The 26,398-nt window shown below is 54.2% G+C and overlaps 1 protein-coding gene across 1 annotated transcript in view; it reads left to right on the top strand.

Moving 5' to 3' along the window:
• The window catches only part of LOC115125478 (liprin-alpha-4-like), a 208,437-nt gene that overhangs the window by 106,132 nt on the left and 75,907 nt on the right, over positions 1 to 26,398 (top strand). Inside the window, 8 exon segments of the mRNA XM_065001860.1 lie at positions 624 to 690; positions 693 to 769; positions 4,168 to 4,302; positions 4,560 to 4,643; positions 5,305 to 5,436; positions 5,773 to 5,835; positions 6,016 to 6,107; positions 6,664 to 6,793. Coding sequence (XP_064857932.1) covers positions 624 to 690; positions 693 to 769; positions 4,168 to 4,302; positions 4,560 to 4,643; positions 5,305 to 5,436; positions 5,773 to 5,835; positions 6,016 to 6,107; positions 6,664 to 6,793 — 780 coding nt within the window.

Here is a 26,398-nt window from a genome sequence, read left to right as displayed (position 1 = left end):
ATTGGGTTCTTTATCATCTTTCCCGATTGCTCACTTTGGCTGGACGGAAGGCTCTAGGAAGAGTCTTGGTGGTTCCAAACTTTTTCAATTTAAGAATGATGGAGGCAACTGAGTTCTTGGGGAACTTCAATGCTGCAGACATTTTTTGGTACCCTTCCCCAGATCTGTGCCTCTACACAATCCTGTCTCGGAGCTCTAAGGACAATTCCTTCAACCTCCAGGCTTGGTTTTTACTCTGACATGCACTGTTAACTGTGGGACCTGATATAGACAGGTGTTTGCCTTTCTAAAACATGTCCAATCAGTTGAATTTCCCACAGGTGGTATCCAATCAAGTTGTAGAAACATTGAGGATAATCAATGGAAACAAGATGCATCTGAGCTCAATTTGAGTCTCATATCAAAGGATTTTTCGTCATTATGGGGTATTATGTGGGGTATTATGTGTAGATTGATGGGGGGGGGGGGGGGGGGGGGGAATTAATCAATTTTAGAATAAGGCTGCACCATAACAAAATGTGGAAAAAGTTAAGGGGTCTGAATACTTTCCAAATGCTCAGTATGTTATGTTTCCAAGTATAAACACACAGATTATTTTGTCTCTTACTGTATGCCTGTTGTAGGGGCTGGCGCAGAGGGAGGATATGGAGGAGCGGATTACAACGTTAGAGAAACGTTACCTGGCCGCTCAGAGGAAACCACCCACATCCACGACCTGAACGACAACCTGGAGAACGAACTGGTTACCAAGGACTCTCTGTACCGACAGGTAACACACACACACACACACACACACACACACACACACTGAAATAGTCACCAACGACGGTGCATAGGCAGGTGTAACGCATACGAACACACATATACAGCCAAAAGTTTTGAGAATAACACAAATATTCATTTTCACAAAGTCTGCTGCCTCAGTTTGTATGATGGCAATTTTCATTTACTCCATAATGTTATGAAGAGTGATCAGATGAATTGCAATTAATTGCAAAGTCCCTCTTTGCCATGCAAATGAACTGAATCCCCCAAAAACATTTCCACTGCATTTCAGCCCAGCCACAAAAGGACATCATGTCAGTGATTCTCTCGTTAACACAGGTGTGAGTGTTGACGAGGACAAGGTTGGAGATCACTTTGTTATGTGGATTGAGTTTTAATAACAGACTGGAAGCTTCAAAAGGAGGGTGGTGCTTGGAATCATTGTTCTTCCTCTGTCAACAATGGTTACCTGCAAGGAAACACGTGCCGTCATCATTGCTTTGCACAAAAAGGGCTTCACAGGCAAGGATATTGCTGCCAGTAAGACTGCACCTAAATCAACCATTTATCGTATCATTAAGAACTTCAAGGAGATATGTTCAATTGTTGTGAAGAAGGCTTCAGGGCGCCCAAGAAAATGCCATCAAGCACCAGGACCGTCTCCTAAAGTTGATTCAGCTGCGGGATCGGGGCACCACCAGTACAGAGCTTGCTGAGGAATGGCAGCAGGCAGGTGTGAGTGCATCTGCACACACAGTGAGGCGAAGACTTTTGGAGCATGGCCTGGTGTCAAGAAGGGCAGCAAAGAAGCCACTTCTCTCCAGGAAAAACATCAGGGACAGACTGATAGTCTGCAAAAGGTACAGGGATTGGACTGCTGAGGACTGGGGTAAAGTCAGTTTCTCTGATGAATCCCCTTTCCGATTGTTTGGGGCATCTGGAAAAAAGCTTGTCCGGAGAAGACAAGGTGAGCACTACCATCAGTCCTGTGTCATGCCAACAGTAAAGCATCCTGAGACCATTCATGTGTGGGGTTGCTTCTCAGCCAAGGGAGTGGGCTCACTCACAATTTTGCCTAAGAACACAGCCATGAATAAAGAATGGTACCAACACATCCTCCGAGAACAGCTTCTCCCAACCATCCAGGAACAGTTTGGTGACGAACAATGCCTTTTCCAGCATGATGGAGCACCTTGCCATAAGGCAAAAGTAATAACTAAGTGGCTCGGGGAACAAAACATCGATATCCATGGCCTGGAAACTCCCCAGACCTTAATCCCATTGAGAACTTGTGGTCAATCCTCAAGACAAACAAAACCCCACAAATTCTGACAATCTCCAAGCATTGATTATGCAAGAATGGGCTGCCATCAGTCAGGATGTGGCCCAGAAGTTAATTGGCAGCATGTCAGGGCGGATTGCAGAGGTCTTGAAGAAGAAGGGTCAACACTGCAAATATTGACTCTTTGCATCAACTTCATGTAATTGTCAATAAAAGCCTTTGACACATATGAAATGCTTGTAATTATACTTCAGTTTTCCATAGTAACATCTGACAAAAATATCTAGAGACACTGAAGCAGCAAACTTTGTGGAAATTAATATTTGTGTCATTCTCAAAACTTTTGGCCACGACTGTACACACACACTCACATACACACCCCGGGGGAGTTACATGGGGGTCAATACTGGTTCACAGAAAGAGGGAACGGGGTGAGGTAAGGGGGACACACGGTGTGAATGAGGGTTCATCAACAGCTCAGTAGAAGGTGAAGTTGAGTTCAGCTCCACTGGACCAGAGTATGTGGTGACACATCCATTAGTACCTCAGAGACATCGTCAGGGACAGGTCTGGTAAGGTTCCGTCTATCACACACACACACACACACACACACACACACACACACACACACACACACACACACACACACACACACACACACACACTCACACAGACACACTCACACAGACACACACTCACTCACTCACACAGACACACTCACTCACTCACACAGACACACTCACTCACTCACACAGACACACTCTCTCACACAGACACACTCACTCACACAGACACACTCACTCACACAGACACACTCACTCACACAGACACACTCACTCACACAGACACACTCACACAGACACAGTCACTCAGACACACAGACACACTCACACAGACACAGTCACTCAGACACACAGACACACTCACACAGACACAGTCACTCAGACACACAGACACACTCACACAGACACAGTCACTCAGACACACAGACACACTTACACAGACACACAGACACAGACACACTCACACAGACACAGACACACAGACACAGACACACTCACACAGACACACTCGCATACACACACTCACTCACACACACACACACACTCACACAGACACACTCACACAGACACACTCACTCACAGACACAATCACATACACACACTCACTCACACACACACTCTCACACAGACACACACACTCTCACACACACACTCACTCACACAGACACACTCACTCACACAGACACACACAGACACAGACACAGACACAGACACAGACACACACACACACAGACACAGACACACACACACACAGACACAGACACACACAGACACAGACACAGACACACTCACCAGATAATATCAGGGGCTTCCCAGCTAACAATTATAGGGAGAGAGAACATTTTGTAATGTTCCCCTGATGTTTGAGTGTCCAGTTTTCTGTTAGTTAGAGTAACATTCTGTCTATATCAGCAAAAGACTTCTGAGAACCCTTTTAGGATGTTTTGGCATTAAAGTTAGAAGAATATTTCCCTTAATGTCAAGCAGAACATACACATCACTTAAAATAGTTACCATGTTCACAGAATATACAATATTAATGTTCTAGTCACATTTCATGGGACGTTTCATGTGTCCAGTTTTCTGGACGTCCCACCAAACATACACAGAACATGGTTTCATGTTCTCCGAACATAATATATTCATGTACCAGATACCATGTTCTTTGTATGTTTTTGGTGACGTTGATGGAATATTCTCCTAACCCACAGAAAACTGGACACATGAACGTTCATGAAACGTGTCTAGAACATTAATATATAACATTTTGAGAACATGGTAACAACGTTCTGGGTTTCTCTCTCTCCATCTGTATCACTCTCCCTCCATCTGTATCACTCTCCTTCCATCTGTATCACTCTCCCTCCATCTCTCTCTCCCTCCCTCCCTCCCTCCCTCCCTCCCTCCCTCCCTCCCTCCCTCCCTCCCTCCCTCTCTCCCTCCCTCTCCCTCCCTCCTCCCCCTCCCTCCATCTCTCCCTCCCTCCCTCCCTCCCTCCCTCCCTCCATCTCTCCCTCCCTCCCTCCATCTCTCCCTCCCTCCCTCCACCTCTGTCAGAGTGAGGAGAAGGTGCGCCAGCTGCAGGAGTTGTTAGAGTTGGCAGAGCAGAGGCTGGCTCAGACCATGAGGAAGGCTGAGACACTACCAGAGGTGGAGGCAGAGTTGGCACAGAGGGTGGCAGCCCTCACCAAGGTAACAACACACACAGTCGCAGAGTCCTGAACACAAATACAGAGGCTGGATGTCAATTGAACCCCCCATAGCAATGTTGACAGATGTAATTCAATCAACCAGAAAGCATCTATCTGTAAGGGGAAGGTATCTGTTATTAGTGGTAGTATTTCACAGCAACTACAGCAGTAGCCAGTTTACTGGGCCGTGTGAAAAGCGCCTGCCTAGGTGTGTAAATGCAGGTTTGATTGAGTTGGGTCCTATGTCTCAACCTGCAGGCGGAGGAGCGTCATGGCAACGTGGAAGAGAGACTCAGACAGCTGGAGTCACAACTTGAGGAGAAGAACCAGGAACTGGGCAGGGTGTGTGTGTCCGTGTGTGTGTCCGTGTGTGTGTGTTAAACTGTGTATTGCCCTGCAGGCTTTCTCTGACCTCTCTCTGAGTGCAGCATAGACTGATGCTTCACATTAGCCTGGCCCCTTGAATTTGTCTCTCTATGTTCCCTCTCACACACAACACACACACACACACACACACACACACACACACACACACACACACACACACACACACACACACACACACACTTACACGTCCTTCTCATTTAGAGCATTACACTCACTTACATTCACAACGCCTTGCTATAAATATGGACTAAATCCACACATTTCCTGGCGCAGCCTGTTTCCCCTCCCCCATAGACCTCTGATTGGCTGATATATTTAGAATTGGAATACTTCACCCGTGGCTAATATCTAGCTCTGCGTGTGAGATCATGAATATTTAGTTCATTAAAGGAGTTCTCTATGGAAACAGATGTGAATGTGGTTGAGATACGATGCCATGGTAGTTTTCCTACTGATGAAGAATTCATAACACAATGTTGCCAAATCAAGTCCTTTCGCTCTCATTCTGTCTCCTGGTGTTGTACCCATGGCGTTTGTATTGACTTCTGCTGTATGTGGGTGACAATAATCATGAACTTCTCTTTCTCTCCGCTTTCCCTCTTCCTCCCTCTCTCAGGCGCGTCAGAGAGAGAAGATGAATGAAGAACATAACAAGCGTTTGTCGGACACGGTGGATCGTCTGCTCACTGAGTCTAACGAGAGACTGCAGCTTCACCTTAAAGAACGCATGGCAGCACTGGAGGACAAGGCATGGCCACACACACACACACACTGAGACACACACACTCACACTAATGACATACTCACAAGGCATGGCCACACACACACACACACACACACTGAGACACACACACTCACACTAATGACATACTCACAAGGCATGGCCACACACACACACACACACACACTGAGACACACACACTCACACTAATGACATACTCACAAGGCATGGCCACACACACACACACACACACACACACACTGAGACACACACACTCACACTAATGACATACTCACAAGGCCTATAGTGATTCCCAAATGATAGCTGAACAGTGATGTCATATCCTCTTCCTGTTGGTTCCAGAACTCCCTGATCCAGGATCTGGAGAACTCCCAGAAACAGCTGGAGGAGTTTCACCACACCAGGGTGAGTCAGGGCCTGGACAGACATCCCCTCTATCCCCACAAAGATCGATCCAGTTCTACTTTTCACACACAAAACAATGAGGACAAATGATGGATAACCACAAACCAATGGGGTTGGAAGAGAGTTGAACTGATACAAATATTGTTCTGTTAACAGTCCCACAATTCCTTTCTTCCTCAGGAGCGTCTGATTGGTGAGATTGAGTTGCTGCGGAACGAGATCGACCACCTGAAACGCCGGAGCGGAGTGTTTGGAGATGGAGCACACCCACGGTACACACACAGACTCCCACACTTTCCCCATAATAGCACCCTATTCTAACAACCCACGGTACACACACAGACTCCCACACTTTCCCCATAACAGCACCCTATTCTAACAACCCACGGTACACACACAGACTCCCACACTTTCCCCATAACAGCACCCTATTCTAACCAGGTCTTCTGTGTGTGTAACGGCTTCCATCGGAAGAAGAGGAATCGTCAGACCAATGCAGCGGGACACGTGTTGATGATTTATTAGTAGAACTGAATAACAACGAGAACAACCGAAACAGTTCTGTCTGGTGCAGACACAAAAACAGAAAGCAACTACCCACAAAAACCCTGTGGGGGAAAAGCTACCTAAGTATGGTTCTCAATCAGAGACAACGATAGACAGCTGTCCCTGATTGAGAACCATACCCGGGCCAAAAACAAAGAAATACAAAAACATAGAAAAAAGAACATAGAATGCCCACCCTAGTCACACCCTGGCCTAACCAAAATAGAGAATAAAAGCCTCTGTATGGCCAGAGGGTGACAGTGTGTGTGTGTGTGTGTATAGGTCTCACATGGGCAGTGCCAGTGACCTGCGTTTCTCAGGGGTAGAAGGGCAGGACGGATACTACAGCTCTGCTGTCATCAGACGGGCACAGAAGGGCCGTCTGGCATCGATACGCGACGAACCCAACAAGGTAACCACACACACGCACACACACACCTGTGCCAAACTTTGTACCCTCCCCTGTGCCAATGTCCAATTTCTGTGCCCATCTCAATCTCTGTCATGAAACCCCACATATCCTCTCTTCCTCTCCCCTCCTCTCCTCCCTGTTGTTAGTGTCTCCCCTCCTCCCCTCCTCTCCTCCCTGTTGTTAGTGTCTCCCCTCCTCCCCTCCTCTCCTCCCTGTTGTTAATGTCTCCTCTCCTCCCTCCTCCCCTCCTCTCCTCCCCCTGTTGTTAGTGTCTCCCCCTCCTCCCCTCCTCCCCTCCCTGTTGTTAGTGTCTCCTCTCCCTCCTCCCCCTCCTCTCCTCCCTGTTGTTAGTGTCTCTTCTCTTCCTCTCCCCTCCTCCCCTCCCTGTTGTTAGTGTCTCCTCTCCTCCCTCCCTCCCTCCTCCCTGTTGTTAGTGTCCCCTCTCCTCCCTCCTCCCCTCCCCCTGTTGTTAGTGTCTCCTCTCCTCCCCCCTCCTCTCCTCCCTGTTGTTAGTGTCTCCTCTCCCCTCCTCCCTCCTCTCCTCCCTGTTGTTAGTGTCTCTTCTCTCCTCTCTCCTCCTCCTCCCTGTTGTTAGTGTCTCCCTCCTCCCTCCTCTCCTCCCTGTTGTTAGTGTCTCCTCTCCTCCCCCTCCTCCTCCCTGTTGTTAGTGTCTCCTCCTCCTCCCCCCTCCTCCCTCCCTGTTGTTAGTGTCTCCCCTCCCCTCCTCTCCTCCCTGTTGTTAGTGTCTCTTCTCTTCCTCTCCTCCTCCTCCTCTCTCCTCCCTGTTGTTAGTGTCTCCTCTCCCCTCCTCTCCCTCCTCTCCTCCCTGTTGTTAGTGTCTCCTCTCCTCCTCCCCTCCTCTCCTCCCTGTTGTTAGTGTCTCCTCTCCTCCCCTCCTCCCCTCCCTGTTGTTAGTGTCTCTTCTCTTCCTCCCCCTCCTCCTCCCCTCCCTGTTGTTAGTGTCTCCTCTCCCCTCCTCCTCCCCTCCTCTCCTCCCTGTTGTTGTTCTGTCTCTCTCCTCCTCCTCTCCTCTCTCTCCTCCTCCCTGTTGTTAGTGTCTCTTCTCTTCCTCTCCTCCTCCTCCCTCCTCCTCTCTCCCTGTTGTTAGTGTCTCTTCTCTTCCTCTCCTCTCCTCCTCTCCTCCCTGTTGTTAGTGTCTCTTCTCTTCCTCTCCCCTCCTCCTCCTCTCCTCCCTGTTGTTAGTGTCTCCTCTCCCCTCCTCCTCCTCTCCTCCCTGTTGTTAGTGTCTCCTCTCCCTCCTCCCCTCCTCCCTCCTCCCTCCCTGTTGTTAGTGTCTCCTCTCCCCTCCTCCCCCTGTTGTTAGTGTCTCCTCCCCCTCCTCCTCCCTGTTGTTAGTGTCTCCTCTCCCTCCTCCTCCTCTCCTCCCTGTTGTTAGTGTCTCCTCTCCCCTCCTCTCCTCTCCTCCCTGTTGTTAGTGTCTCCTCTCCCCCCTCCTCCTCCTCCTCTCCTCCCTGTTGTTAGTGTCTCCTCTCCCTCCCCTCCTCTCCTCCTCTCCTCCCCCTGTTGTTAGTGTCTCCTCTCCCCCCTCCTCCCCTCCTCTCCTCCCTGTTGTTAGTGTCTCCTCTCCTCTCCCCTCCTCCCCTCCTCTCCTCCCTGTTGTTAGTGTCTCCTCTCCCTCCTCCCCCTCCTCTCCTCCCTGTTGTTAGTGTCTCCTCTCCCCTCCTCCCCTCCTCTCCTCCCTGTTGTTAGTGTCTCTTCTCTTCCTCTCCTCCCCCTCCTCTCCTCCCTGTTGTTAGTGTCTCTTCTCTTCCTCTCCCCCCTCCTCCCCCTCCTCTCTCCTCCCTGTTGTTAGTGTCTCTTCTCTTCCTCTCCCCTCCTCTCCTCCCTGTTGTTAGTGTCTCCTCTCCCCTCCTCCCCTCCTCTCCTCCCTGTTGTTAGTGTCTCCTCTCCCCTCCTCCCCTCCTCTCCTCCCTGTTGTTAGTGTCTCCTCTCCCCTCCTCCCACATTTACATTTACATTTGTTAGTCCTTTCTTCCAGACCCTCTCCTCCTCCAGTTGTTAGCGACTTACAAATTGGTGCCTTCACCTTATGACATCCAGTGGAACAGCCACTTTACAATAGTGCATCTAGGTCTTTTAAAGGGGGGAGGGGGTGAGAAGGATTACTTTATCCTATCCTAGGTCCTTCCTTAAAGAGGTGGGGTTTCAGGTGTCTCCGGAAGGTAGTGATTGACTCCGCTGTCCTGGCCTCCCTGTTGTTAGGGTCTTTGTTCCACCATTGGGGGCCAGAGCAGCGAACCCCTTTTGACTGTTGCTGTGCTCTCTCTCTGTACTCCTCCTCAGTGGTAGGGAGTGCTCTTCAGGCCCAGAGGTGGATGAACGCAGTGCCCTTGTTTGGGTGTTAGGGCCTGATCAGAGCCTGGAGGTACTGAGGTGCCGTTCCCCTCACAGCTCCGTGAGGCAAGCACCATGGTCTTGTAGCGGATCTTCTCTTCAACTGGAAGCCAGTGGAGAGAGCGGAGGTCTCTTCTCTGACGTGAGAGAACTTGGGAAGGTTGAACACCAGACCCCTCTGCCTCGTTCTGGATGAGTTGTTAGGGTCTTTAATGGCACAGGCAGGGAGCCCAGCCAACAGCGAGTTGCAGTAATCCAGACGGGAGATGACAAGTGCCTGGATTAGGACCTGCTCCTCTCCTGTGTGAGGCAGGGTCCTCCTCTGCGGATGTTGTAGAGCATGAACCTACCCCTCCGGGCCACCGCCTGTGATGTTCTTCTTGAGAACCCTCAGGGTGTTGTCCAGGATCACGCCAAGGTTCTTAGCGCTCTGGGACGAGGACACAATGGAGTTGTCAACCGTGATGGCTCTTCTCTCATGGAACGGGCAGTCCTTCCCCCTGAGGAAGAGCAGCTCCTTCCTCTTGCCGAGGTTCAGCTCCCTGAGGTTATGATCCGTCATCCACACTGATATGTCTCCCAGACATGCAGAGATGCGATTCGCCACCTGGTTGTCAGAAGGGGGAAAGGAGAAGATTAATTGTGTGTCGTCTGCATAGCAATGATAGGAGAGACCATGTCAGGTTATGACAGAGCCTGACTTCCTCTCCTCCCGAGTTAGTTAGTGGCCTTCTCAGAGCCCTGGGGGACACCAGTGGTGAGAGCACGTTGTTAGTGTCTCTCTCGCCATCCCACCTGGTAGGAGCGTCTCTGTCTCTTCCTCTCCTCCTCCGTGGGCCCTCCCTGTTGTTAGATGCTCCAACTCCTCCTCCCTTCCTCCTCCTCCTCTCCTCCCTGTTGGTTCACAGTCTCTTCTCTCAGCCGATCCTCCTCCTGAGAGCAGAGGAGAGAGAGTTAGCTCCTTAGCTCCTGCGGAGCGCCTCCTCTCCTCCCTGTGATACAAAGAGCTCCTCTCAGTTGAATGACTCCTCTTGAAACCTGACTGATTTGGATCAAGAAGGTCATTCTGAGAGAGATCCTCTCCTCCCTGTTGTTAGTGTCTCCTCTCCCCTCTCCTCCTCCTCTCAAGAGTTTTGGAGAGAAAAGAAAGAAGGGATACTGGTCTGTAGTCCTCTGACTCCCTGTTGTTAGGGTCTCGAGTCTTCCTCTCCCCTTTCTCAGTTGTTAGGGGTGCTCTTCTCGCTCTCTCCTCTCCTCCCTGTTGTTAGTGTCTCTTCTCTTCCTCTCCCTCCTCCCTCCTGATGAGCCCTGGTGAGGTAAGGGAGAAGGTCACCCTCCCTGGAGATGGTCTGGAGAAGAGAGGAGGGGATCCTCTCCTCCCTGTTGTTAGGTTGTTCTCTCCCTCCTCTCCTCCCTCCTCTCCTCCCTGTTGTTAGTGTCTCATCTGGAGAGAGAGGGAGAAAGAGTGTCTCTCTCACAGGGTCTCCCCTCCTCTCCAGAACCAGTTGTTAGTGTCTTCTCCCCTCCTCCCAAACTCTCCTCCCTGATGTTAGTGTCCTTCTTTTTCAAAATGGTTGACGAAGTCATCTGCAGAGAGGGAGGAGGGGGAGGGGAGGAGGATTCAAGAGGGTCTCTTCTCTTCCAAAGAGCTCCTCCCTCCCTGTTAGAGGCAGATGCTCCCCTGGAATCCTTAGAGTGTTGAAAGTGGCTCCTCTCCCTCAGAGACAGAGGAGGAAAATGTTGAGAGGAGGGAGTGAAAGGATGCCAGGTCCGCAGGTTGTTAGTGTCGAGTCTCCATTCCCCTCCTCGGCTCCCGTTGTTAGCTCCTGTTCTGTGAGCCTCCTCTCCTCCCTGTTGTTAGTGTCTCGGAGCCCCTCCTCCCCTCCTCTCCTCCCTGGAGGATAGGGGACATAGAGAGTCAAAGGATGCAGAAAGGGAGGAGTTGTTAGGGTTGAGGAGGCCTCCTCCTCAGGAGATGGTTGGAGAAGGTCTCCTCTCCCCTCCTCCCTGATCTCCTCCCTGTTGTTAGTGTCTCTTCTCTTCCTCTCCCTCCTCCCCTCCTGGGTTGTTAGTGTCGCGATCTCCATCCTCCCTCCTCTCAGTGTGTTGTTAGTGTTGGATGAGAGCGAGAGCTCTCTCCTCCCTGAAGGATACAAGGTCCTCCTCCTCTCCTCCTTGGAGGGTCTTGCAATGAGGTTCCTCCCCTCCTCAGCTCCCTAGTAAAGATGAGGTCTCTTCGTATTGCCTGCCTTGTGAGTAGGGGGAAGGTGAGAGGGTGAGGTCAAAAGAGGAGAGGAGTGGAAAGAAGGAGGCAGAGAGGAATGAGTCAAAGGTCCCTGGGGTGTCTCTAAAGTCTCCCCCTGTTGTTAGTGTCAGAACTGTGTTGTTAGTGAGCCTCTCCCCTCCTCCCCTCCTCTCCTCCCTGTTGAGCTTATCAAGGCATCAAGCTCATTGATGAACTCTCCGTTGGTGAACCTGGAGGGCGATAAATGATAAGGATGTTAAGCTTGAAAGGGCTGGTAACTGTCTTCAGCATGGAATTCAAAGGAGGCGATAGACAGATGGGTAAGGGGAGAAAGAGAGAATGACCACTGTTGGAGAGATCTTCTCCCTCCTGCCACCACCCCGCTGACCAGAAGCTCTCTCTGTGCCCTCGTGGGCTCCTCCCTGTTGAGAGAGCAGTAGGAGTCCCTGTTGTTGGCGGTGTTGTCTGTGGTGATCCATCCTTCCCCTCCTCAGAGCCAAGAAGTCGAGGGACTGGAGGGAGGCATAGGCTGAGATGAACTCTGCCTTGTTGGCCGTTGTTAGATCGGCAGTTCCAGAGGCTCCTCCCCCTGGAACTCCACCCTGTTGTTAGTGTCTCTTCTCTGGGACCACCAGATTAGGTGTCTCTTCTCCCATGCGGTGTGGAGCGTTTGTATGGTCTGTGCAGAGAGGAGAGAACAGGGATCCAGACACATGTTGTTGACAGGCTAGAGAAGAGGCTACGCTCCTCTCAGAGGAGATTGGAATGACAAGTGGACTACACTCTCGAATGTTCAGAAAGTTAAGCTTACGTAGCAAGAATCTAATTGACTAAAATGATTAAAATGATACAGTACTGCTGAGGTCCTCTCCTCCCTGTTGTTGACACTCCCTCCTCAAGTCCTCTTCCTCCCTGTTGTTAGTGTCTCTTCTTTCTACAATGCTCCTCTCTCCCTGTTGTTAGCTGGCTAGCTAGCAGTGTTGGTTCCTCGTTCCGTTGTTGTGTTCCCCTCCCTCCTCCTCGACAATCCCTGGCTAGCTAACCCCCTCCTCGCTCTCTCTACACAATTATCTTTGAAACAAAGACGGCTCCTCCTCCTCCCTATTGAGTGTCTCCTCTCAAACAAATCACACTCGTTGGGACTGTGTTGAAATGAAATGAAAATGTGATACTACCTGTGGAGCTCCTCCCTGTTGTTAATGTCTCCCGAATCCGAAAGTTCTATTCCCTGTTGTTGGCTGGCTATTGGCTCTAGGAGTGTCTCCTCCCTGTTAAGGTGTCTCTTCAAAATAGCTGGCTAGCTAACCTCTCCTCCCTGTTAAGATAATCACTCTAAGACTACTCTCACTCTAACTCCCTGTTATCTTGGATCCTCCCCAGCAAAGACAACTATGTAGCTAGCTAATACTACACTAATCAAGTCCTTCAGTTGAGTGTGATAGTCTACTACAGTCCTACTCCTCTCCTCCCTGTTGAACTCTTCTCTCCTGCTAGCTGGCTCTCCCCTGCTCTCCAGATGGAGTGTCTCCCCCCCCTCCTCCCTCGTTAATAACTCTTCTTTCACTCTCCCCTCCTCACTCTAAACTACACAATTATCTTGGATACGAAGACAGCAAAGACAACTATGTAGCTAGCTAACACTACACTAATCAAGTCGTTCAGTTGAGTGTCTCTAGTCCTCTACAGTGCTACGGTCCTCGGTCCCGTGTTGGGCAGATAGGAGACGACCCCTCCTCCTCCTCTTCCCTGTTGTTATCTTTGATACAACCCCTCCTATGTAGCTAGCTAAGTTGAAATTGCTAAGATTAGACAAATCAGACCGTTGTTACTATAATGAAATGTAATGAAATGTAATGAAAAAGTTATACAACCTGCAGACTCTCCTCCCTGTTGTTAGTGTCTCCTCTCCCGCTCCAACCCTCTCCTCCTGGAAGTTTATCGGGTCCCCTCCTCCCCTCCTCTCCTCCCTGTTGTTAGTGTCTCCTCTCCCCTCCTCCCCTCCTCTCCTCCCTGTTGTTAGTGTCTCCCCTCCTCCCCCTCCTCTACTCCCTGTTGTTAGTGTCTCCTCTCCCCTCCTCCCCTCCTCTCCTCCCTGTTGTTAGTGTCTCTTCTCTTCCTCTCCCCTCCTCTCCTCCCTGTTGTTAGTGTCTCCTCTCCCCTCCTCCCCTCCTCTCCTCCCTGTTGTTAGTGTCTCCTCTCCTCCCCTCCTCTCCTCCTCTCCTCCCTGTTGTTAGTGTCTCCTCTCCCCTCCTCCCCTCCTCTCCTCCCTGTTGTTAGTGCCTCTTCTCTTTGTTAGTCTCCCCTCCTCCTCCTCCTCTCCTCCCTGTTGTTAGTGTCTCCTCTCCCCTCCTCCTCCTCTCCTCCCTGTTGTTAGTGTCTCCTCTCCCCCCTCCTCCCTCCTCTCCTCCCTGTTGTTAGTGTCTCCTCTCCCCTCCTCCCCTCCTCTCCTCCCTGTTGTTAGTGTCTCCTCTCCCCTCCTCCCCTCCTCCCTGTTGTTAGTGTCTCTCTCTCCTCTCCTCTCCTCCCTGTTGTTAGTGTCTCCTCTCCCCCCTCCTCCCTCCCTCTCTCTCCTCCTCCCCTCCTCTCCTCCCTGTTGTTAGTGTCTCTTCTCTCCCTCCCCTCCTCCCCTCCTCTCCTCCCTGTTGTTTAGTGTCTCCTCCCCCCTCTCCCCCTCTCTCCCCTCCTCTCCTCCCTGTTGTTAGTGTCTCTTCTCTTCCTCTCCCTCTCCCTCCTCTCCTCCCTGTTGTTAGTGTCTCTTCTCTTCCCCTCCTCCCCTCCTCTCCTCCCTGTTGTTAGTGTCTCCTCTCCCTCTCCTCCCTCCTCTCCTCCCTGTTGTTAGTGTCTCTCTCCCCTCCTCCCCTCCTCTCCTCCCTGTTGTTAGTGTCTCTTCTCTTCCTCTCCCCTCCTCCCCTCCTCTCCTCCCTGTTGTTAGTGTCTCCTCTCCCCTCCTCTCCTCCCTGTTGTTAGTGTCTCCTCTCCCCTCCTCTCCTCCTCTGTTGTTAGTGTCTCCTCTCCCCTCCTCCCTCCTCTCTCCCTGTTGTTAGTGTCTCCTCTCCCCTCCTCCCTGTTGTTAGTGTCCTCCTCCTCTCCTCCCTCCCTGTTGTTAGTGTCTCCTCTCCCCTCCTCCCCCCTCTCTCTCCCTGTTGTTAGTGTGTCTCTTCTCTTCCTCTCCCCTCCTCCCTCCTCTCCTCCCTGTTGTTAGTGTCTCCTCTCCCCTCCTCCCCTCCTCTCCTCCCTGTTGTTAGTGTCTCTCTCTCCCTCCTCCCCTCCTCTCCTCCCTGTTGTTAGTGTCTCTTCTCCCTCCTCCCTCCTCTCCTCCTGTTGTTAGTGTCTCCTCTCCTCTCCTCCCTGTTGTTAGTGTCTCTTCTCTTCCTCTCCTCCTCCTCCTCCCTCCTCCCTGTTGTTAGTGTCTCCTCTCCCCTCCTCCTCCCTCCTCCTCCCTCCTCCCCCTGTTGTTAGTGTCTCCTCTCCCTCCTCCTCCTCCCTGTTGTTAGTGTCTCCTCTCCCCTCCTCCCTCCTCCCTCCTGTTGTTAGTGTCTCCTCTCCCTCCTCTCCTTCCTCCCTGTTGTTAGTGTCTCCTCTCCCCTCCTCCCCTCCTCTCCTCCCTGTTGTTAGTGTCTCTTCTCTTCCTCTCCTCTCTCCTCCTCTCTCCTCTCTCCTCCCTGTTGTTAGTGTCTCCTCTCTCCTCTCCTCCCCCTCCTCTCCTCCCTGTTGTTAGTGTCTCCTCTCCCCTCCTCCCCTCCTCTCCTCCCTGTTGTTAGTGTCTCTTCTCTTCCCTCTCCCCTCCTCCCCTCCTCTCCTCCCTGTTGTTAGTGTCTCTTCTCTTCCTCTCCCCCTCCCTCCTCTCCTCCCTGTTGTTAGTGTCTCCTCTCCCTCCCCTCCTCTCCTCCTGTTGTTAGTGTCCTCCTCCCTCCTCTCCTCCCTCCCTGTTGTTAGTGTCTCCTCTCCCTCTCCCCTCCTCCCTCCTCTCCTCCCTGTTGTTAGTGTCTCCTCTCCCCTCCTCCCTCCTCTCCTCCCTGTTGTTAGTGTCTCCTCTTCCCTCCTCCTCCTCCTCTCCTCCCTGTTGTTAGTGTCTCTTCTCTTCCTCTCCCCTCCTCCCTCCTCTCCTCCCTGTTGTTAGTGTCTCCTCTCCCCTCCTCCCTCCTCTCTCCCTGTTGTTAGTGTCTCTTCTCCTCCCCTCCTCTCCTCTCCTCCCCTCCTCCTCCTCCCTCCCTGTTGTTAGTGTCTCTTCTCTTCCTCTCCCCTCTCCCTCCTCTCCTCCCTGTTGTTAGTGTCTCCTCTCCCCTCCCTCCTCCTCCTCTCTCCTCCCCTGTTGTTAGTGTCTCCTCTCCCCTCCTCCCTCCCCTCTCCTCCCTGTTGTTAGTGTCTCTCTTCCTCTCTTCCTCCCCCTCCTCCCTCCTCTCCTCCCTGTTGTTAGTGTCTCCTCTCCCCTCCTCCTCCTCCTCTCCTCCCTGTTGTTAGTGTCTCCTCTCCCTCTCCTCCCTCCTCTCCTCCCTGTTGTTAGTGTCTCCTCTCCCCTCCTCCCCTCCTCCCTCCCTGTTGTTAGTGTCTCCTCTCTTCCTCTCCCCTCCTCCCCTCCTCCTCCCTGTTGTTAGTGTCTCCTCTCCCTCCTCCCTCCTCTCTCCTCCCTGTTGTTAGTGTCTCTTCTCTCCTCCTCCTCCCTCCTCTCCTCCCTGTTGTTAGTGTCTCTTCTCTTCCTCCTCCTCCTCCTCCTCCTCCCTGTTGTTAGTGTCTCTTCTCTCCCCTCCTCCTCCTCTCCTCCCTCTCTCTCCCCTCTCCTCCTCTCCTCCCTGTTGTTAGTGTCTCCTCTCCCCTCCCCCTCCTCCTCCCTGTTGTTAGTGTCTCCTCTCCCCTCCTCCTCTCCTCCCTGTTGTTAGTGTCTCTTCTCTCCCTCTCCCCCTCCTCCTCCTCTCTCCCTGTTGTTAGTGTCTCCTCTCCCCTCCTCCCCTCCTCTCCTCCCTGTTGTTAGTGTCTCTTCTCTCCCTCCTCCTCCTCCTCCTCCTCTCCTCCCTGTTGTTAGTGTCTCCTCTCCCTCCTCCCCTCCTCTCCTCCCTGTTGTTAGTGTCTCCTCTCCTCCCTCCTCCTCCTCCTCCTCCCTGTTGTTAGTGTCTCCTCTCCTCCTCCTCCCCTCTCCTCCCTGTTGTTAGTGTCTCTCCCTCCCCTCCTCCCTCCTCTCCTCCCTGTTGTTAGTGTCTCTTCTCTTCCTCTCCCCTCCTCCTCCTCTCTCCCTGTTGTTAGTGTCTCTTCTCTCCTCTCCCCTCCTCCCCTCCTCTCCTCCCTGTTGTTAGTGTCTCCTCTCCCTCCTCCCTCCTCTCCTCCCTGTTGTTAGTGTCTCTCTCTCTTCCTCCTCCCCTCCTCCCCTCCTCTCCTCCTGTTGTTAGTGTCTCCTCTCCCCTCCTCCCCTCCTCCCCTGTTGTTAGTGTCTCTTCTCTTCCTCTCCCCCTCCTCCTCCTCCCTCCCTGTTGTTAGTGTCTCTTCTCTTCCCTCCTCCTCCCCTCCTCTCCTCCCTGTTGTTAGTGTCTCTCTCCCCTCCTCCTCCTCTCCTCCTCCCTCCTCTCCTCCCTGTTGTTAGTGTCTCCTCTCCCCTCCTCCTCCTCTCCTCCCTGTTGTTAGTGTCTCTCTCCCTCCTCCTCCTCCTCTCCTCCCTGTTGTTAGTGTCTCCTCTCCCCCTCCTCCCCTCCTCTCCTCCCTGTTGTTAGTGTCTCTTCTCTTCCTCTCCCTCCTCCTCCTCCTCCCTGTTGTTAGTGTCTCCTCCCTGTTCCCTCCTCTCCTCCTCCTCCCTGTTGTTAGTGTCTCTCTCCCCTCCTCCCTCCTCCCTCCTGTTGTTAGTGTCTCCTCTCCCCTCCTCCCCTCCTCTCCTCCCTGTTGTTAGTGTCTCTTCTCTTCCTCTCCCCTCCTCCCCTCCTCCCTCCCTGTTGTTAGTGTCTCTTCTCTCCCCTCCTCCCCTCCTCCCTCCTCTCCTCCCTGTTGTTAGTGTCTCCTCTCCTCCTCCCCTCCCTCCTCCCCTCCTCCCTGTTGTTAGTGTCTCCTCTCCCCTCCTCCCCTCCTCTCCTCCCTGTTGTTAGTGTCTCCTCTCCTCTCCTCCTCCTCCTCTCCTCCCTCCCTGTTAGTGTCTCTTCTCTTCCCTCCTCCTCCCTCCTCTCTCTCCCTGTTGTTAGTGTCTCTTCTCTTCCTCTCCCCTCCTCCCCTCCTCTCTCCCTGTTGTTAGTGTCTCCTCTCCCCTCCTCCCTGTTGTTAGTGTCTCTCTCCCCTCCTCCTCTCCTCCCCTGTTGTTAGTGTCTCCTCTCCCCCTCCTCCTCCTCCTCCCTGTTGTTAGTGTCTCTTCTCTTCCTCTCCCTCCTCCCTCCTCTCCTCCCTGTTGTTAGTGTCTCCTCTCCCCTCCTCCCTCCTCTCCTCCCTGTTGTTAGTGTCTCCTCTCCCCTCCTCCCCTCCTCTCCTCCCTGTTGTTAGTGTCTCTTCTCTTCCTCTCCCCTCCTCCCCTCCTCTCCTCCCTGTTGTTAGTGTCTCCTCTCCTCCTCCCCTCCTCCTCCTCCCCTGTTGTTAGTGTCTCCTCCTCCTCCTCTCCTCCCCCTGTTGTTAGTGTCTCCTCTCCCCTCCTCCTCCCCTCCTCCTCCTCCTCCCTGTTGTTAGTGTCTCTCTCCCCTCTCCCCTCCTCCTCCTCTCCCCTCCTCCTCCTCCTCTCCTCCCTGTTGTTAGTGTCTCCTCTCCCCTCCTCCCCTCCTCCCTCCCTGTTGTTAGTGTCTCTCTCTCCCCTGTTGTTAGTGTCTCCTCTCCTCCTCCTCCTCCTCCCTCCCTGTTGTTAGTGTCTCTCCCCTCCTCCCCTCCTCCCCCTGTTGTTAGTGTCTCCTCTCCTCCCTCCCCCTCCTCTCCTCCCTGTTGTTAGTGTCTCTCTCCCCTCCCCCTCCTCCCTCCTCTCCTCCCTGTTGTTAGTGTCTCCTCTCCTCTCCCTCCCCTCCTCTCCTCCCTGTTGTTAGTGTCTCTTCTCTTCCTCTCCCCCCCTCCTCCTCCTCTCCTCCCTGTTGTTAGTGTCTCCTCTCCTCCTCCCTCCCTCCTCCTCTCCTCCTCTCCTCCCTCCCTGTTGTTAGTGTCTCCTCTCCCCTCCTCCCTCCTCTCCTCCCTGTTGTTAGTGTCTCCTCTCCCCCTCCCCTCCTCCTCCCTCTCCCTCCTCCCTGTTGTTAGTGTCTCTTCTCTCCCCTCCTCCTCCTCTCCTCCCTGTTGTTAGTGTCTCCTCTCCCTCCTCCCCCTCCTCTCCTCCCTGTTGTTAGTGTCTCTTCTCTCCCCTCCTCCCTGTTGTTAGTGTCTCTCTCCCTCCTCTCCTCCTCCCTGTTGTTAGTGTCTCTTCTCTTCCTCCCCCTCCTCCCCCCTCCTCCCTGTTGTTAGTGTCTCCTCTCCCCTCCTCCCTCCTCTCCTCCCTGTTGTTAGTGTCTCCTCTCCTCCTCCTCCTCCCCCTGTTGTTAGTGTCTCCTCTCCCTCCTCCCTCCCTGTTGTTAGTGTCTCTTCTCTTCCTCTCCCCTCCTCCCCTCCTCTCTCCTCCCTGTTGTTAGTGTCTCTTCTCTCCCCTCCTCCCCTCCTCCTCCTCTCCCTGTTGTTAGTGTCTCTTCTCTCCCTCTCCCTCCCTCTCTCTCCCTCCTCCCTCCTCTCCTCCCTGTTGTTAGTGTCTCCTCTCCCCTCCTCCTCCCTCCTCTCCTCCCTGTTGTTAGTGTCTCCTCTCCTCCTCCCTCCTCCTCCCTGTTGTTAGTGTCTCCTCTCCCTCCTCCTCCCTGTTGTTAGTGTCTCCTCTCCTCCCCTCCCCTGTCCTCCTCTCCTCCTCCCTGTTGTTAGTGTCTCTTCTCTTCCTCCCCTCCTCCCCTCCTCCCTGTTGTTAGTGTCTCTTCTCTCCTCCTCCTCCTCCTCTCCTCCCTGTTGTTAGTGTCTCCTCTCCCTCCTCCCTCCTCCCCTCCTCCCTGTTGTTAGTGTCTCTTCTCTTCCTCTCCCCTCCTCCCCTCCTCCCTCCCTGTTGTTAGTGTCTCCTCTCCCTCCTCTCCTCTCCTCCCTGTTGTTAGTGTCTCCTCTCCCTCCTCCCTCCCTCCCCCCTCCCTCTCTCCTCCCTGTTGTTAGTGTCTCTTCTCTCCTCCTCCCCTCCTCCCCTCCTCCCTCCCTGTTGTTAGTGTCTCTTCTCTCCCTCCTCCTCCTCCTCCCTCTCCTCCCTCCTCCTCCTCTCCTCCCTGTTGTTAGTGTCTCTTCTCTCCCCTCCTCCTCCTCTCTCCCTGTTGTTAGTGTCTCTTCTCCCCTCCTCCCCTCCTCCTCCTCCCTGTTGTTAGTGTCTCCTCTCCCCTCCTCCCCTCCTCTCCTCCCTGTTGTTAGTGTCTCTTCTCTCCTCTCCCTCCTCCTCCTCCTCTCCTCCCTGTTGTTAGTGTCTCCTCTCCCTCCTCCTCCCTCCTCTCCTCCCTGTTGTTAGTGTCTCCTCTCCCCTCCTCCCCTCCTCTCCTCCCTGTTGTTAGTGTCTCTTCTCTCTCCCCTCCTCCCCTCCTCTCCTCCCTGTTGTTAGTGTCTCTTCTCTCCTCCCTCCTCCTCCCTCCCTGTTGTTAGTGTCTCTTCTCTTCCCTCTCCCCTCCTCCTCCTCCTCCCTGTTGTTAGTGTCTCTTCTCTTCTCCTCCCCTCCTCCCTCCTCTCCTCCCTGTTGTTAGTGTCTCTCTCCCCTCCTCCTCCCCTGTTGTTAGTGTCTCCTCTCCCCTCCTCCTCCTCCTCCTCCCTGTTGTTAGTGTCTCTTCTCTCCCTCCTCCCCTCCTCTCCTCCCTGTTGTTAGTGTCTCTCTCTCTCCTCCTCTCCCCTCTCCTCTCCTCCCTCCCTGTTGTTAGTGTCTCTTCTCTCTCCCTCCCTCCTCCTCCTCCCCCCTGTTGTTAGTGTCTCTTCTCTTCCTCTCCCCTCCTCCCCTCCTCTCCTCCCTGTTGTTAGTGTCTCCTCTCCCCTCCTCCCCTCCTCTCCTCCCTGTTGTTAGTGTCTCTTCTCTTCCTCTCCCCTCCTCCCCTCCTCTCCTCCCTGTTGTTAGTGTCTCCTCTCCCCTCCTCCCTCCTCTCCTCCCTGTTGTTAGTGTCCTGTTCCTCCCCTCCTCTCCTCCCTGTTGTTAGTGTCTCTCTCTCTTCCTCTCCCTCCTCCCCTCCTCTCCTCCCTGTTGTTAGTGTCTCTCTCTTCCTCCCCCTCCCCTCCTCCCCCTCCTCCTCCCTGTTGTTAGTGTCTCTCTCCCCTCCCCCCTCCTCTCCTCCCTCCCTGTTAGTGTCTCCTCTCCCCTCCTCCCCTCCTCTCCTCCCTGTTGTTAGTGTCTCTTCTCTTCCTCTCCCCTCCTCCCTCCTCTCCTCCCTGTTGTTAGTGTCTCCTCTCCCCTCCTCCCTCCTCTCCTCCCTGTTGTTAGTGTCTCTTCTCTTCCTCTCCCCTCCTCCCCTCCTCTCCTCCCTGTTGTTAGTGTCTCCTCTCCCTCCTCCCCCCTCCTCTCCTCCCTGTTGTTAGTGTCTCCTCTTCCTCCCTCCTCCCTCCTCTCCTCCCTGTTGTTAGTGTCTCCTCTCCCCTCCTCCTCCTCCCCTCCTCCCTCCCTGTTGTTAGTGTCTCTTCTCTTCCTCCCCTCCTCCCCTCCTCTCCTCCCTGTTGTTAGTGTCTCCTCTCCCCTCCTCCCCTCCTCCCCTCCTCTCCTCCTCTCCTCCCTGTTGTTAGTGTCTCCTCTCCCCTCCTCTCCTCCTCCTCTCCTCCCTGTTGTTAGTGTCTCCTCTCCCCTCCTCCCCTCTCCTCCCTGTTGTTAGTGTCTCTTCTCTTCCTCTCCTCCTCCCTCCCTCCCTGTTGTTAGTGTCTCCTCTCCTCCCTGTTGTTAGTGTCTCCTCTCCCCTCCTCCTCCTCCTCTCCTCCCTGTTGTTAGTGTCTCTTCTCCCTCCTCCTCCTCCTCTCCTCCCTGTTGTTAGTGTCTCTTCTCTTCCTCTCCCTCCTCCCTCCTCTCCTCCCTGTTGTTAGTGTCTCTTCTCTCCCTCCTCCTCCTCCTCCTCCTCCCTGTTGTTAGTGTCTCCTCTCCCCTCCTCCTCCTCTCCTCCCTGTTGTTAGTGTCTCTTCTCTTCCTCTCCCCCCTCTCTCTCTTCCCTCCTCCCTCCTCCTCCCTGTTGTTAGTGTCTCCTCTTCCTCTCCTCCTCTCCTCTCCTCCCTGTTGTTAGTGTCTCCTCTCCCTCCTCCCCTCTCCTCCCTGTTGTTAGTGTCTCTTCTCTTCCTCTCCTCCCCTCCTCTCCTCCCTGTTGTTAGTGTCTCCTCCCCCTGTTCCTCCTCTCCTCCCTGTTGTTAGTGTCTCCCTCTCCTCCTCCCCTCCTCCTCCCTGTTGTTAGTGTCTCTCTCTCTCCTCCCCTCCTCTCCTCCCTGTTGTTAGTGTCTCCTCTCCCTCCCTCCTCCCCTCCTCTCCTCCCTGTTGTTAGTGTCTCTTCTCTCCTCCCCTCCTCCCCTCCTCTCCTCCCTGTTGTTAGTGTCTCCTCTCCCCTCCTCCCCTCCTCTCCTCCCTGTTGTTAGTGTCTCTTCTCCCTCTCCCCCTCCTCCTCCCTCCCTGTTGTTAGTGTCTCTTCTCTCCTCTCCTCCTCCTCCTCCCCTCCCTGTTGTTAGTGTCTCTTCTCTCCCCCTCCCCTCCCTCCCTGTTGTTAGTGTCTCTCCTCCTCTCCTCCCTGTTGTTAGTGTCTCCTCTCCCCCTCCTCCTCCTCTCCTCCCTGTTGTTAGTGTCTCTTCTCTCCCCCTCCCTCCTCCCCTCCTCTCTCCTCCCTGTTGTTCTCTCCCTGTTGTTAGTGTCTCTTCTCTTCCTCTCCTCCTCCCTCCTCTCCTCCCTGTTGTTGTAGTGTCTCCTCTCCCCTCCTCCTCCCCTCCTCTCCTCCCTGTTGTTAGTGTCTCTTCTCTTCCTCTCCCCTCCTCCCTCCTCTCCTCCCTGTTGTTAGTGTCTCCTCTCCCCTCCTCCCCTCCTCTCCTCCCTGTTGTTAGTGTCTCCTCTCCCCTCCTCCTCCTCCTCCTGTTGTTAGTGTCTCTCCTCTCCTCCTCCCTCCTCCTTGTTAGTGTCTCCTCTCCCCTCCTCCTCCCTCCTCTCCTCCCTGTTGTTAGTGTCTCTCTCTCCTCCTCTCCCTGTTGTTAGTGTCTCCTCTCCTCTCCCCTGTTGTTAGTGTCTCCTCTCCCTCCTCCTCCTCCTCTCCTCCCTGTTGTTAGTGTCTCTTCTCTCCTCTCCCTCCTCCCTCCTCTCCTCCCTGTTGTTAGTGTCTCTTCTCCCCTCCTCCCTCCCCTCTCTCTCCCTGTTGTTAGTGTCTCTTCTCTTCCTCTCCCCTCCTCCTCCTCCTCTCCTCCCTGTTGTTAGTGTCTCTCTCCCCTCCTCCTCCTCCTCTCCTCCCTGTTGTTAGTGTCTCCTCTCCCCCCCTCCTCCCCTCCTCTCCTCCCTGTTGTTAGTGTCTCTTCTCTCCTCCTCTCCTCCTCCCTCCTCTCCTCCCTGTTGTTAGTGTCTCCTCTCCCTCTCCTCCTCCCTCTCCTCCCTGTTGTTAGTGTCTCTTCTCTTCCTCTCCTCCTCCTCCTCCTCCTCCCTGTTGTTAGTGTCTCCTCTCCTCCCCTCCTCTGTTGTTAGTGTCTCTTCTCTCCCTCCCCCTCCTCCTCTCCTCCCTGTTGTTAGTGTCTCTCTCTCCCTCCTCTCCTCCCTGTTGTTAGTGTCTCTCCTCCCCCTCCTCCTCCTCCCTGTTGTTAGTGTCTCTTCTCTTCCCCCTCCTCTCCTCCCCTGTTGTTAGTGTCTCCTCTCCCTCTCCCCTCCTCTCTCCCCCCTCTGTTGTTAGTGTCTCTTCTCTTCCTCTCCCCTCCTCCTCCTCTCCTCCCTGTTGTTAGTGTCTCCTCTCCTCCCCTCCTCCCTGTTGTTAGTGTCCTCCTCTCCTCCCTGTTGTTAGTGTCTCTTCTCTCCCCTCCCCTCCTCCTCCTCTCCTCCCTGTTGTTAGTGTCTCTTCTCCCTCCCCTCCTCCCCTGTTGTTAGTGTCTCCTCCTCCTCTCTCTCCCTGTTGTTAGTGTCTCTTCTCTCCTCCCCCTCCTCCCCTCCTCTCCTCCCTGTTGTTAGTGTCTCCTCTCTTCCTCCTCCTCCTCCTCCTCCCTGTTGTTAGTGTCTCTCTCTTCCTCTCCCTCCTCCTCCTCCTCCCTGTTGTTAGTGTCTCCTCTCCCCTCCTCCCCCTCCTCTCCTCCCTGTTGTTAGTGTCTCCTCTCCCCCCTCCCCTCCTCTCCTCCCTGTTGTTAGTGTCTCTTCTCTTCCTCCCCTCCTCCTCCTCTCCTCCCTGTTGTTAGTGTCTCCTCTCCCCTCCTCCCCCTCCTCTCCTCCCTGTTGTTAGTGTCTCTTCTCTCCCTCCCCTCCTCCTCCTCTCCTCCCTGTTGTTAGTGTCTCTTCTCCCCTCCTCCCCTCCTCCTCCTCTCCTCCCTGTTGTTAGTGTCTCCTCTCCTCCCCCTCCTCCCCTCCTCTCCTCCCTGTTGTTAGTGTCTCTTCTCTTCCTCCTCCCTCCTCCTCCTCTCCTCCCTGTTGTTAGTGTCTCCTCTCCCCTCTCCCCTCCCCCTCCTCTCCTCCCTGTTGTTAGTGTCTCTTCTCTCCCCCCCTCCTCCCCTCCTCTCCTCCCTGTTGTTAGTGTCTCCTCTCTTCCCCTCCTCCTCCTCCCTCTCCTCCCTGTTGTTAGTGTCTCCTCTCCCCTCCTCCCCTCCTCCCTCCCTGTCCTCCTGTTGTTAGTGTCTCTTCTCTTCCTCCCCTCCTCCCCTCCTCTCCTCCCTGTTGTTAGTGTCTCTTCTCTTCCTCTCCTCCTCCTCCTCCTCCTCCCTGTTGTTAGTGTCTCCTCTCCCCTCCTCCTCCTCCTCTCCTCCCTCCCTGTTGTTAGTGTCTCTTCTCTCCTCCTCCTCCTCCTCCTCCCTCCCTGTTGTTAGTGTCTCCTCTCCCTCCTCCTCCCCTCCTCTCCTCCCTGTTGTTAGTGTCTCCTCTCCCTCCTCCCTCCTCTCCTCCCTGTTGTTAGTGTCTCCCCTCCCCCTCCTCCTCTTCTCCTCTCCCCTCTCCCCTCCTCTCCTCCCTGTTGTTAGTGTCTCTTCTCTTCCTCTCCCCTCCTCCCTCCTCTCCTCCCTGTTGTTAGTGTCTCCTCTCCCCCTCCTCCCCTCCTCTCCTCTCCTCCCTGTTGTTAGTGTCTCTTCTCCTCCTCCCCCTCCTCCCCTCCTCTCCTCCCTGTTGTTAGTGTCTCCTCTCCCCTCCTCCCCTCCTCCCTCCCCCTGTTGTTAGTGTCTCTTCTCTCCCTCCTCCCCTCCTCTCCTCCCCTTGTTAGTGTCTCTTCTCTCCTCTCCCTCCTCCCTCCTCCTCCCTGTTGTTAGTGTCTCCTCTCCTCCTCCTCCTCCTCTCCTCCCTGTTGTTAGTGTCTCTCTCCCTCCCCTCCTCTCCTCCCTGTTGTTAGTGTCTCTTCTCTTCCTCCTCCCCTCCTCTCCTCCCTGTTGTTAGTGTCTCTCTCTCCTCCTCCCCTCCTCTCCTCCCTGTTGTTAGTGTCTCCTCTCCCCTCCTCCCCTCCTCTCCTCCCTGTTGTTAGTGTCTCTTCTCTTCCCTCTCCCCTCCTCCCCTCCTCTCCTCCCTGTTGTTAGTGTCTCTTCTCTTCCTCTCCCCTCCTCCCTCCTGTTGTTAGTGTCTCTTCTCCCTCCCTGTTGTTAGTGTCTCCTCTCCCTCCTCCTCCTCCTCTCCTCCCTGTTGTTAGTGTCTCTTCTCTCCTCTCCCTCCTCCTCCCCTCCTCTCCTCCCTGTTGTTAGTGTCTCTTCTCTTCCCTCCTCCTCCTCCCTCCTCTCCTCCCTGTTGTTAGTGTCTCTTCTCTTCCTCTCCCCTCCTCCCCTCTCCTCTCCCTGTTGTTAGTGTCTCCTCTCCCCTCCTCCCCTCCTCTCCTCCCTGTTGTTAGTGTCTCTCTCTTCCTCTCCTCCTCCTCCTCTCCTCCCTGTTGTTAGTGTCTCCTCTCCTCCCTCTCCTCCCCTCCTCTCCTCCCTGTTGTTAGTGTCTCTTCTCTTCCTCTCCCCTCCTCCCCTCCTCTCCTCCCTGTTGTTAGTGTCTCCTCTCCTCTCCCCTCCTCCCCTCTCCTCCTCTCTCCTCCTCCCCTCCTCTCCTCCTGTTGTTAGTGTCTCCTCTCCCCTCCTCCCCTCCTCTCCTCCCTGTTGTTAGTGTCTCCTCTCCTCCCTGTTGTTAGTGTCTCCTCTCCCCTCCCCTCCTCCCCTCCTCTCCTCCCTGTTGTTAGTGTCTCCTCTCCCCTCCTCCCCTCCTCTCCTCCCTGTTGTTAGTGTCTCTTCTCTTCCCTCCTCCCCCCTCCTCTCCTCCCTGTTGTTAGTGTCTCTTCTCTTCCTCTCCCCTCCTCCCTCCTCTCCTCCCTGTTGTTAGTGTCTCTTCTCTCCCCTCCTCCCCTCCTCTCTCTCCCTGTTGTTAGTGTCTCTTCTCTCCTCTCCTCCTCCTCCCCTGTTGTTAGTGTCTCTCTCCCCTCCTCCCCTCCTCTCCTCCCTGTTGTTAGTGTCTCTTCTCTCCCCTCCTCCCCTCCTCTCCTCCCTGTTGTTAGTGTCTCTTCTCTTCCTCTCCCCTCCTCCCTCCTCTCCTCCCTGTTGTTAGTGTCTCCTCTCCCCTCCTCCTCCTCCCCTCCTCCTCCCTGTTGTTAGTGTCTCTTCTCTCCCCTCCTCCCTCCTCTCCTCCCTGTTGTTAGTGTCTCTTCTCTCCCCTCCTCCCCTCCTCTCCCCTGTTGTTAGTGTCTCTCTCCTCCTCCTCCCTCCTCTCCTCCCTGTTGTTAGTGTCTCTCTCTCCTCCTCCCTCCTCTCCTCCCTGTTGTTAGTGTCTCTTCTCTCCCCTCCTCCCCTCCTCTCCTCCCTGTTGTTAGTGTCTCTTCTCTCCTCTCCTCCCCCCTCCTCTCCTCCCTGTTGTTAGTGTCTCCTCTCCCCTCCTCCCCTCCTCTCCTCCCTGTTGTTAGTGTCTCCTTCCTCCTCCTCCTCTCCCCCTGTTGTTAGTGTCTCCTCTCCCTCTC

This window comes from Oncorhynchus nerka, linkage group LG15 (assembly GCF_034236695.1).
Source record: "Oncorhynchus nerka isolate Pitt River linkage group LG15, Oner_Uvic_2.0, whole genome shotgun sequence".
NCBI lineage: Eukaryota > Metazoa > Chordata > Actinopteri > Salmoniformes > Salmonidae > Oncorhynchus > Oncorhynchus nerka.
Note: the sequence above shows the minus strand (reverse complement) of the source record. Positions and strands in the feature narration are given on the sequence as shown.